Source organism: Giraffa tippelskirchi, chromosome 9 (genome assembly GCF_054371585.1).
Source record: "Giraffa tippelskirchi isolate mGirTip1 chromosome 9, T2T-mGirTip1v1.2.pri, whole genome shotgun sequence".
Lineage (NCBI taxonomy): Eukaryota > Metazoa > Chordata > Mammalia > Artiodactyla > Giraffidae > Giraffa > Giraffa tippelskirchi.
The window spans coordinates 159307350-159320211 of record NC_137283.1 but is presented as its reverse complement, the minus strand read 5'-3'; the positions used below and the strand labels follow the sequence as shown (position 1 = coordinate 159320211).

At 45.4% G+C, this 12862-nt stretch overlaps 1 protein-coding gene across 3 annotated transcripts in view; it reads left to right on the top strand.

Annotated features, from left to right (window-relative positions):
* Positions 1-12862, top strand: part of PLG (plasminogen) — a 52340-nt gene that overhangs the window by 37751 nt on the left and 1727 nt on the right. Inside the window, exons 14-17 of one of the 3 annotated variants that reach the window (XM_081524434.1) lie at positions 2764-2884; positions 4900-4974; positions 5512-5649; positions 8115-8221. In XM_081524434.1, coding sequence (XP_081380560.1) covers positions 2764-2884; positions 4900-4974; positions 5512-5649; positions 8115-8221 — 441 coding nt within the window. Of the gene's footprint in view, positions 1-2763; positions 2885-4899; positions 4981-5511; positions 5650-8114; positions 8222-12862 lie in introns of all 3 variants that reach the window. The other 2 variants (XM_081524435.1, XM_081524436.1) reach the window with 2 other exon arrangements.

The window sequence follows — 12862 nt, the reverse complement described above, 5'->3', positions numbered from 1 at the left end:
CTCAACATCAGCCCACGCGGTCTGATGGCATGCCCACATCAGGATGAAATGGGGGACTGCACAGTCCACTGGGACAGTCCTTTCTCCATCCTTTCCTCTTTTGTTCATCTCTAAGAACCTGGGTCTTTTCCATCCTTGACCTGGGTGAGGATACCAGAATCGTTCAGTTCAGTTCAGTCACTCAATCGTGTTCGACTCTTTGTGACCCCATGGACTGCAGGACGCCAGGCTTCCCTGTCCATCACCAACTCCCGGAGCTTACTCAAACATGTCCATCAAGTTGGTGATGCCATCCAATCATCTCATCCTCTGTCGTCCCTTTCTCCTGCCTTCAATCTTTCCCAGCATCAGGGTCTTTTCCAATGAGTCAGTTCTTCGCATCAGGTGGCCAAAGTATTGGAACTTCAGCTTCAGCATCAGTCCTTCCAATGAATATTCAGGACTGATATTCTTTTGGATGGACTGGTTGGATCTCCTTGCAGTCCAAGGGACTCTCAAGAGTCTTCTCCAACACCACAGTTCAAAAGCATCAATTGTAGAAGAGGCCATTTCTTTCTTTTTTATATTATTTGTCGGTACCTGGTCTTAGTGGCAGGCATACAGGACCTGGTTCTCTGACCAGCGATTGAATCTGGGCTCCTGCATTGGGAGCGAGAACCCTGGACCTGGACCACCCGGGAAATTCCAGGAGGACATTTCTTGAAGTCTACACATGGAGGTTTATCTTACATCTCTCTGGGGCATCTTTGGGGCCTCTGTTGAGCCTTCCAATGTAACATCTTCCTACACGCCCACCTATCAGAATGTAAAGATTACAAATGTCAGCTATTAATATTTCCTTTTTCCTAGTGCTTAGAGCAATGCCTGGCACTACACATGTATATTTGAACACATATTTGCTCAGTGAGTAAATAAATAAATGAACTCTCAAATGACAGCTCCTCCGGTATGACAGGTCAGTGCTTAAAAGGGTGGCTCTCCCAGGTTAAGGGGACTTTTTGTGTGTACTTGTACGGTTTTTGTTAATTTTATTTGATTTTTCAGAATGTGAAATCTCTTTGAGTTATGACTTTTTAAAAAGGTTATTTTCTTTTTTTTCCTCTTTTTTAAAAAAGGATTTTTATTGCTCATTCCCTGGGAGATTTTGGATTTCCTTTATCTAAGTGAGAAATTTCCTAATAACCATTTTCCTTAAAATTTCCAAACTTGACATTGTTTGTAATGCACATGGAAAACATCTTTAAAATGAAAAAGTACCACTGATTAACTTTTTAGGCTACACATAAACTTCTTTAAGCAACTCACCTGAAAAATTTGTGTACATATTCTGTATTATTAAAACAAATGGCACCATGCAAACTGCAGAGAATAGCATAAGTAAAACAATTTGAAATCAGAACTATATTCTATTCAGCCCAGTATTCTGCTTCTCAATTTTACCAAGGGCTTGTGTGAGTTTTCTCTTTAATAATAACCTCAAAAATTGAAAGATCCCCATTTTAAATATAATTTTATTTATTTATATTCATTTATTTTAAGTTGTAAATTTTTGTTAATTGGGTTTAAAACTCATTTCAATTCCATCAACACAAACAGTACAAATAGTAAGCATTGTAATTAAAAATAAGTAGAACTTCAGTTTTGTTTTAAATAGTGAGACCAGGGTACCATAATATCTGTGGTGATTCTTTCCTTATTCCATTTCTGTAAGTCTACTCTGTGTAAGGCACAGTAGGAGAAATTAAGGTCAGTATTAGAAAGTAGGATTTCATTATATTGCATGCTTCTTTAGAAAAAAAAAAAAACCTTCTATATATAGATTTTCAGAATAGGCCAAGACAATTGGAAAGGTATTTGGAAAATCTAGATTCCAGCTTCACTAGAGGATAAAAATCTCTTGATTGATTAAAACTTTTCATGTAATATTATTATTAACTATGACTTATGCTTCTATTTTTGAAGATCCTAAAGGGCTCCAGACAATGGAGAAGCATTTTATGGATACCTTGTATACCCCCTGAACCATTTTAGGCATTAGTGAGTGATACCAACCAGAGATGGAGCACTAACCCTAATCTCCTGGAGCCCTGCATGCCAGGTGGAGACAGAAAGCAGGTGGGAGATGAATAGAGAGGCAAATGAGTGGAAGTCATCCCTGAGGTGCTGGGTTAGTCTTGGAAGGCTTCCTGGAAGAGGTGTCCTGAAACTGGCCAAGAGAAAGCATTATTTCAGTTTAGGATAGTTATCCTTCCTACACACACGTGCGCGCACACACACACACACATACATGCACACACAGAGATTCATAATTAAAAAATACTCTTATTGCCTTCCAATGGGGATGACAATTATGGTTTTCAGCAAACTTTACATGGTTCAGTTGATGGTGGTGGTTATGATGGGAGTAACAATACAGTGTCTAGATATATCACCTCAAGTCAGAATAGCAACTTGTGTCAGTCAAGCTCTTCTCCACAAAACTCTCATTCTAATGCCTAACTCTTCCCAATTTATTTAATCACTTCCTTAAGAAAACAGTAAAATAGAAAAGCACTTATATTTTCTAGAAAGGAGAGGGTTCTGTGTTGTCTACTACCATTTCTTGCAACTCAGAAAAAAAATTCCAAAAGATGTTTATGAGTTTACTATTTCATTTGAGTTGGGGATGTGAAAAATTCAGTGCTTCGGCCACGAGTCATGACTTTATTGTGAGTTGCTCTCTTTCACGTCTTCAAATGCAAATTTTCCCACGTTGTGCCACAGAGTCTTCTTCATTCGACTGTGGAAAGCCAAAGGTGGAGCCGAAGAAATGTTCTGGAAGGATTGTAGGTGGGTGTGTGGCCAACCCCCACTCCTGGCCCTGGCAAATCAGCCTTCGGACAAGGTAACACCATTTCCAGAAATGATTTATTCCATCCTTCTGGGTACACCCTGCAAAACCTTTCTTGGGATTGACATATATACACTGCTGTGTATAAAACTGGTCACTGATGAGAACTACTGCACAGCTCAGGGAATTCTACTCCATGCTCTCTGGTGACCTAAATGGCAAGGAAATCCAAACAGGAGGGGGGCTATCTGCATATGTACAGCTGATTCACTTTGCTGCATGGCAGAAACCAACACAACGCTGCAAAGGAGCTATACTCCGATGAAAAGTAAACAAACAGAAAACCTTTCTACATTCAACTAAATCCACATACCCCCAGTATCAGAACCTGCCTCTAAGTTCAACAAAGGAGTAAGGAAAACTATAAAAAATTTTTTTCTGTGTTTGTAAATTGAAGTATAGTTGCTGTACAATATTATATAGGTTTCAGGTTTGCAATATGGTGATTCACCATTTTTAAAGGTTATACTCCATTTATCATTATAAGATATAACGTAATAAAATATTGGCTATGTCCCCTATGTTGTACAATATATACTTGTGGCTTATTTTATAACTAATAGTTTATACCTCTTAATCCCCTACCCCTGTATGCCCCCCCCATCCCCTCTCCCCACTGGTAACCAAAAGTTCTTTCTCTATATCTGTGAGCTTGCTTCTTTTTTAAAATGTCCTTTTCTATGTTATTTAATTTGAAAATAATTTGAAATTAGAATCTTTTTTTTTTTTTGATCTGGGTAGCTGTCATCAGAATTGTTAAATGTAGCAATTAACACTAAGTTCCAATACTGCTGGAAAAGTATGAAAGATGCTTTGAGGGTTTATATAGATACCCACTGTGGCTTTGTAAAATGAAGACAAAGGGATATTTTTAGAAATGAGACACCTCGTGGGGGAGGGTAAAGATAAAATTATCTATAATATTGATATATCACAGATTCAGAGTCTTTTTCCCTTCCTTCAACAGTTTTGTGAACTACTTAATTTAATCAAAAGATGCTCACCCATATCAAAAACACCCCTTCTTCAGTGGAGGGTAGCTCAGGATCGCCGTAACTGAAGCGTGATCATCCCAGTCCTCCAGGGCCCAGACGGTTCTGGTGATCTTTCACTGTTGTTAGCGTTTGATCAGCCCCTTTTCCAGGGTGTCCCATTCAAAACATACACGCAAAACGGGCTGATCCGCCTGTTGATGATTCCTCCTCGCACGGCTGCACCAATGCGCATGCGCCCAAAAGCGGTGCTCCAGGGTCTTCCTTCCGTTCGCTGGTGAGATGCTGTCGAAATGCTCGGTTCCAGTCTGTTTTCTTGTGTGGCTGCGTTGGCTGTTCTTTTCTTTGCCTTATCACGTAGTAACTGCTTGCGATACCTGATCCTGCGATACTGCTTTCACGAATTTCCTAGTCCTTCTTTCCCAAGCTGCGCTGGGGTCTGTTTCCTGATTGATAGTTGCCTTGCTGGCTACCATTCACTTGCATCTGTGTCCCTTCCATGGTCTGCAGAGCGGCCCACACGAGTTTTATGAGCTATGTTGCACCCCAGCAGTTCTACAACGTGAATGATTTAGGGGACGTTTCCCCCACCCCAAAGCGAACTTTCCCAAATAACGTGAGCAGATGCCCTGGAATCATGGGCCACTCAGGATCCCATTTGGCTGCCTAAAGAATGACTCGTCAGGCCTTACATAGATCTCATCCAAAAGAAACAAAAGAGACCTCAAGGGGCTGGAGTCCAGGGCCGAAGGGCCTCCTGTTGGAGCCATACCGCTTTGCTCCCCTGTGGACAGGCCTGGCCTGAGCCACAGCCCCCCCCCCCCCCGCACCCCAAGTGGTCGGGTGACCTCCTGAGGACCCACTAACTGCAGGAAGCTCAAAACACCTACCGTCCTGACAGCCACCTCATCCTTTGGGAACATTAGCGACCTCGAAGCAGAGGGAGCACCACTTTCAGACTTTCTGTAGAATTAAATCATCAGATTTAACTAAAATCCTGGCACATTTTCCTTCCAGACTGAAGGGGCACTTCTGCGGAGGAACTCTAATATCCCCAGAGTGGGTGCTGACTGCTGCCCACTGCCTGGAAAAGTATGTGTTAGGGGACCCAAGACGCGAAGACTTCCTTGTCTTCAAGACTCCCTGCCTCCTTTTCTTCATCTTCTCCCTCCCCTCTCTCTTCCCTCATCTCCTTCCCTCTCTTCCTTCCTTCCATGGTGGTGGCACTGGGGGCGGGGGGTGGATGTGCAGGGCAGAATTGCCAGGGCCGCTGGATGGGAGAGGAGGGGGAGTTTCTAGAGAGAAACCAAGAAGGCAGACCCAGTCGGCAGGTTGCTGCAGGATCGACAGCATGACAGAGCCGTACGCCAGGAGGGGCATGGGTCTCCGCAGGCCCCCCGACCTGGCGTCTGCCCTGTGCCAACCTCCGTGTTGGTTTCATTCTCCCTCGCGGTCTGAGAACCTTCCTTAACCGCCATGTTCAGGAAGACCGGGAACTTATTTCTTGTCATTCAGAGGTCTCTGATTGTAGGTAGCCGAGCGGGGAGGAGACGCAGTGTTTATGGCTCCAAAGGGCACCCAGCGCAGGGCTGGCCCCTATTTTGCTGCTAATGCAGATGTCTTCTCTAGTATACGGCCGTCAATCTACAAGGTCATCCTGGGTGCACACAGCGAGATGGCCCGGGAAGAGAGTGTCCAGGAAATACCAGTGTCCAGGATGTTCCCGGGGCCCCCTGAGGCGGACATTGCCTTACTCAAGCTGAGCAGGTACTGCTTTGCCCACGACTTTCACCTTGTAAGCCGTGAGAACTTTTGCTCGTGGCTGGGTTTGCGAGCCGTAACAGTTGTGTGGGGCTGGCACCAGCTTGGACCCCAAAGGCATCAGGCTTTGGGAAGAGCATTGACCTTCAAGTGAGGAAACCTGGGCTCAGCCCTGCTCGCCTCCTACAGGGGGCGGTGTGAGGATGGAGGTGGGGGGCGGGGAGAATACAGGTGAAGGTGACAGCTAAGGGGTGTTCTTCCCACACCGTCATGACGAAGGCGTTAGGACTCCATTTCCTCACGTGGAAAAAGAGAGTGTTGAAACATGAGATACAGGTTACCCCTAATATTCTCTCACTTAATAAGTTCCCCTGGGGCTTCCCCGGTGGCTCAGACAGTAAAGCGTCTGCCTGCAATGCGGGAGGCTCGAGTTCAGTCCCTGGGTTGGGAATATCCCCTGGAGAAGGCAATGGCACCCCACTCCAGTACCCTTGCCTGGAAAAATCCCATGGATGGAGGAGCCTGGTAGGCTACAGTCCATGGGGTGCAAAGAGTTGGACACAACTGAGCGACTTCACTTTCAATAAATTCCCCAGTCAGCTAGTGTACATTCATAATCAAAGAATTACTCAGTTATTCCAGCTTGACAGTCTCTTTTCAACATAATGATATGCTCGGGGGAATCAAATGCGATTATGTATGTCAAAGCACTCTAAACAAGAAAGGCAGTGCGCACACACACTCACAATTCACAAGAGCACGTTCGTCTTCCCGTCTCTGGTATTACGTTTCCATTAAATGGGTGTTTTCTTAAGTCTGACAAGATGATCCATGTTTTTTTTTTCTGTCACTTAAAAGTTAGCGGTATTTGGAGACAGGTCCCAAGAGAGTGAGCTAAATAAAGAGACAGCTATTTCGAGAATAGTCACGAGATGGACAGCCAAAATGGTGGGCGTAGCCCACCAGCTGTGCCTGATGGATCCCAAATGACAGGGGGCAGTAGTGACTGTGAGGAGGATGGCCAGGCCAGTGCGAGGCCAGCGGTCAAGGGTCTGAGGGGGGCTCTCTGGGTCTGGGCAGAAACACGTCATGAGTTTCCTGGGTCAGTCCACTGAGGAGTGACTCCCTCCTAGAAAGGGAAGACAGGGCCTTCTCAGCTTAGCCTGCTTCTTCTCCTTTCCTCACAGCACCCTGGGCCGTCAGGAGGCTCTGTGGCTCAAACAGATGATTTAGTAGACGTGGGGTTCTGGACGTGTTCTCTGATAGACTGATATGTTTGTGCCTCAGGCCCCCCACACCCCAGGAGTCTCAGTCTTCGGCATTCCATGAGAGCAACCAATACGTGAGCATGGGCCACTCCTTGTGAGAGGCCAGGGCTCTTCTGGTGACCCCAAGAGGATGGCAGTGATTCAGCTGCTCAGTCGTGTCCGACTCTTTGCAACCCCATGGACTATAGCCCTCTAGGCTCCTCTGTCCATGAGATTTCCCAGGCAAGAATACTGGAGTGGGTAGCCATTTCCCCTTCCAGGGGAATCTTCCCCACCCAGGAATCGAACCTGCGTCTCCTGCATTGGCAGCTGAATTCTTTACCACTGAGCCACCTGGGAAGCCCTACCAAGATAGAATCAAGTCTAAAAAAATCGAAGTTCTGATGTTTGATTCTCTGGAATTCTAAGGCATGCAAAAGTTTTTTTTTTTTTTTTAAAAAAAAACATACTACTTTGTTTATGCAAGGTGATTACTTCTAATCCTCTTTCATTTGGTGTCTTGCATTGTATCGGATTCTGATAGCCATGGTGTTGTAACATTTATGGGTGAGGAATCTGAGGACCCCCAAAGATGGAACAGCTTGCTCCTGGTGACACAAGGCACTTGCTATTTTTAAAGTCCTGTATTTCAGCTGGATGGTTCACCTATTGAACCCTATTAACTTGATATAAAAGTGTGCATGGTATAAAATTCCCATAGTGCCAGAATAGACAAGGAAAGTCATTGTCATCTCTGCTGCCACCTCTGGTTTCTTGTCCACAACTGGTACCTTTTAAATAAAACGTACTACTTGTTTAACTCGTAAGATACTATAGGCAAATGTGAGGGTGAAAAGTTGTTTTCAGCTGTCAGTGAAGCAAGGAAATACCAGCTGGGAGGGCTCTGGCGACTTCATTTCCCTTTACTTACTAACGGGCTTCCCTTGTGGCTCAGCTGGTCAAGAACCCACCTGCAATGCGGCAGACCTGGGTTCAATCCCTGGGTTGGGAAGATCCCCTGGAGAAGGGAAAGGCTACCCACTCCAGTATTCTGGCCTGGAAAATCCCATGGACAGAGGAGCCTGGTAGGCTGCAGCCCATGGAGTCACAAAGAGTCAGACACAACTGAATGACTAACACTTTTACACTTACATTTTCAATCAATGAATGGCAGATGTCTCCCAGCCAGGCAGTCAAATGCAACTTTTGATGTTTTCCTTTCAGGCCTGCCATCATCACTGATAAGGTAATCCCAGCTTGTCTGCCATCCCCGAATTATGTGGTCGCGAGCCGGACAGAATGTTACATCACTGGCTGGGGAGAAACCAAAGGTAAGACAAATTTCACGACTCACATGATGAACTGCTTCTGACTTACAGCCTACGTGAGAAAATGGGCATGTGCACCAATTTCTGCCGGCGAGTGAGGTCCACTCCCTTCCTGACTTTGTCTGGGCACCTGCCCGGTCTCCATAATCGGTCATCCGTGGACAGGGATGAGGGGAGGGGTAGTGTTTCCTTGAGACTCTCAGCCCATAAATCCAATGCTAATACCATCTCCTCAGCTAAGTAGGGTGTTGACACAGCTACAGATTAAGGGTCTTAGATTATTTATGTGAGCTTAACCACACAGAGTTCTTAAACATAGTGCGAGTCAACAACAAAATGATAGTTCAACCTGTCTCCCCAGATTCCCACACAGTCTGTGTCTGTGTGGAGAGGCTGTTGCGGGTGGGGCAGACTGACAGCTGGGGGCCGAAAGAAAGGTCCCAATTCTAGGAAAGTGTTTGGCCTTGGTGGACGGGGTGAGGACAGAGAGGAGACGTTTATGCGGGATCCTGGATCAGCACTCAAACTGTAATCTGGGGATCCCATCTTCCCTTTGCAGTTTGTCCTGCATTATATTATAATACAAATTATTGTTATATCCTTCAGACTCGGGCCTAGGACCATTATGAGGATGTCTTAGATCTCTGCCTCACTTTCTTGGAAGTGCTGGTGGAGGACATCAGAGCGGAAGTCAGGAGCCCTGGAACATAGTTCTGCCTCTGCCACTGGCTAGGGAAAAGGGAGCAGTCACCTTACCTCTTGGTACCATTTGGCATCTAAACCCTCATCCATAAAATCCATGTTTTCAAATGATGTTCTCCATGTTAGCCTCAGTTTTCTCATCTGTATAAGGTCATTGTGCAGATAAAGGTAACATATATGAAGAGCTCAGTGCTTTGCAGATGGTGTTTTAGCAGCTCCTGTGCTTTTTGTACGACCACAATCACCATCACCATCTCACAGTATCACTATCGTCGTTGCTACCGTTGCCATGGACACCACCATCGCCATGGACACCACCATCGCCATGGACACCACCTTCACCATCAGCATCACGATCAACCCCCAACCCTCCCCATCATCCCCTTGGTCACCGTCATCAGGAGACATCACCTAACCCGTGTGTCGCTGAGCCCTCTGGGAACCCAGGCCAGCCAGACCCCCAAGCCCATTCACTGTTTCCTCACCCACCACCCACACTTTTCTAACCACCACCCGGCACTGGACTCCCCTGTCTCTCCAGGCTTCATCTGAATGTCTAATTTGAGAAAATGATTCTTGATCTATTCATTGGACCAGGAGTCACAAAACACAAGTGAGGTCTGTTTACCGATTTTCTATACATCAGTAATGACACTGGATCAGTCAGTGTTCTCAGCCTCTCCATGTGAAGTAGAATTCTCCCCTTTCGTCTCCAGTCTTTCCCCGTATTCCAAAGCAAGGTAAGGGTTGATGTCCAGGGGGTCGTTCAGGCCAGCCCCTCATCAGCAATTGCTGGGCTCCTTCAGGGACCTCCTTCTCCCTCCCGACTGCCCCATTGGGTCCCTGAAAGGGAAAAGTGAAAGTGAAGTTGCTCAGTCATGTCCGACTCTTTGTGATCCCATAGACTGTAGCCTACAGGCTTCTCCATCCACGGGATTTTCCAGGCAAGAGTACCGGAGTGGGTTGCCATTTTCTTCTCCAGGGGATCTTCCCGACCCAGGGAGTGAACCCTGGTCTCCCGCATTGCGGGCAGACTCTTTACCCTCTGAGCCACCGGGGAAGCCCCATCAGGGCCCTAGGTCACCCTTAGTCTCATAGCCTCAGGCCCTCAGATGTGCCATCTCTACTGTGGCCACAGGATGGCAGCACCTCTGCACACAACAACTTCTGGTCAATTAGAGAAGTTGTCCCTCGCATCATGATGTCTGTCTTTCTCAGAAAGCAGATGTCAGAGCAGGACACTTTTAAATTAATTTTCAGCAAAAATTTTTTGAGAAAGCTTCACCATCCACAAATCTACTCAATCCAAACAATACATCCCCTACTCAACGCTCCTGTGGTCAGGACCTTCCTCCCCTGCCGTACCAGCACTGGGACTCGCCCCTCTTTGTCAAACAGTGGTCCTCTTACAACCTCCTGTCAACCCCAGTGTGAGTTTTCTGAACTCAAGACAATTTCCAAGTTTGTTCAAAGCCTTTGGAGAGGTAGTATCTTATTTCTTGGCTGTTTCATGCTGGCAAAGCAAAGACTTGGTAAAACTTGTGAAAGCTGGGCTCGCAAAGTTGGAAAACTGGGTTATTTGTGAAAACAGAGACATACCTGGGTGTGTCCATCTGGAGAAACATCATTGCTTCTTGTGATTGTGCAAAGGTTCTATTTCCACTTGCCAAAGTAAAACAGTGGTTTTTCTTACACACAAAAAAGAAATACAGTGGGGAAGACAAGTACATGGAAGAGTCGTTACCGCCCTTAATTGGAAAAGGAATGTAAATTAGGAAATAAATCAAGACAGTGTCCACCTGTCACATTAGCAAGTATTTAAAAATGATTAGAAGCACTCAGAAGAATGTCATGCAGTGATTTTTTTTTTTAGTGACATTTTACACTGTCACACCTGTTTAAAGAATATTTGGCAATGATGTTGGGAGTCATGAATATGTCTCTATAATCTCTTGAAACTTAGACTTAAGAAAATACTAAGGAATATGAGCTGACAAAGGTCTGTTTAGTCAAACTATGGTTTTTCCAGTAGTCACGTATGGATGTGAGAGTTGGACCATAAAGAAGGCTGAGCACTGAAGAATTGATGCTCTTGAACTGTGGTGTTGGAGAAGACTCTTGAGAGTCCCTTGGACTGCAAGGAGATCAAACCAGTCAATCCTAAAGGAAATCAATCCTGAATGTTCATTAGAAGGACTGATGCTGAATCTGAAGCTCCAATACTTTGGCCACCTGATGTGAAGAGCTGACTCATTAGAAACAACCCTGATGCTGGGAAAGATTGAGAAGGGGATGACAGAGGACGAGATGGTTGGATGGCATCACTAACTCAATGGACATGAGTTTGAGCAAGCTCTGGGAGTTGTTGAAGGACAGAAAAGCCTGGTATGCTGCAGTCCATGGGGTTGCAAAGAGTTGTATACAACTGAGTGACTGAAGAACAGCAAAGACATGAACAGGCTTCCTAGGTGGCTCAGTGGTAAAGAATCTGCCTGCCAATGCAGGAGACACGGATCCAATCCCTAGGTTGGGAAGATACCCTGGAGGAGGAAATGGCAACTCACTCCACTGTGCTTTCTGGGAAATCCTGTGGACAGAAGAGCCTGGTGGGCTACAGTTCATGGGGTCACAAAGAGCTGGAAATGACTGAGCACACACACAAGGAATATGAATAAACTGTACAAAGAATATGAATAATATGAGTTGAGGGTTCTCTGAGTCAGGAAGATTCCCTGGAGAAGGAAATGACAACCCACTCCAGTATGCTTGCCTGGGAAATCCCATGGACAGAGGAGCCTGGTGGGCTATAGTCCATGAAATCACGATATGAATAAACTGAACAAAGAAGTGATATATTTGAGAGCAGCTGTTGGAGCCAGTGAGCATGATGGTGAAGAATCAACCTCATTGCCATGAGGTTGCAGACCCAAGTTCAGATCCCAGCTCCACCATCCTTGCTGGGTGACCTTGGGCAAACTATACCCACTTTGCCTCAGTTTCCTTAACTGTACAAACGGAATGACAAAAGGGCCTATGTCATCAGACCATTTGTGAGGGTTAAATAAACTGCACTACATAATGAGCTTGTGCCTGAAAAGGTTAATGCCCAGTAAGTGACACTTGTTCTTTGTTTTAATACTGTGGTCAACTCTGTGTAGGGCTTCCCAGGTGGTTCAGTGGTAGAGAATCGCCTCAATGCATGAGTTGCAGGTTCAATCTCTGAGTCAGGAAGATCCCTGGAGAAGGAAATGACAACCCACTCCAGTATTCTTGCCTGGGAAATCTCATGGACAGAGGAACCTGATGGGCTACAGTCCATGGGGTCACAAGAGTCAGACACGACTTAGGTACTAAACAACAACACAAACTATAACATAAAATTTACTTTTCAAACTATTTTGATGAGTACAGTTCGGTGACATTTAGTATATTCACACTGTTGAACAACCATCACCACTATTTACAGAAACCTTCAGTTCAGTTCAGTTCAGTCTCTCAGTCGTGTCTGACTCCTTGCAACCCCATGGACTGCAGCATGCCAATCCCTGTCCATCATCAATACCTGGAGTTTACTCAAACTCATGTCCATGGAGTCGGTGATGCCATCCAACCATCTCATCCTCTGTTGTCCCCTTCTCCTCCTGCCATCAATCTTTCCCAGCATCGGGGTCTTTTCCAATGAGTCAGTTCTTTGCATCGGGTGGCCAAAGTATTGGAATTCCAGCTTCAGCATCAGCCCTTCCAATGAATATTCAGGACTGATTTCCTTTAGGATGGACTGGTTGGATCTCCTTGCAGTCCAAGGGACAGAAATCTTGCTTCAGCCCAAAAGGAAATCCCAAATGCATTAGGTAGTCACTCCCCACTCAAATATTAATTATAAAGATGAATTATAAAATACATGAAACCTTATGTAATATTGATACTTTCAAAGGTCAAAAA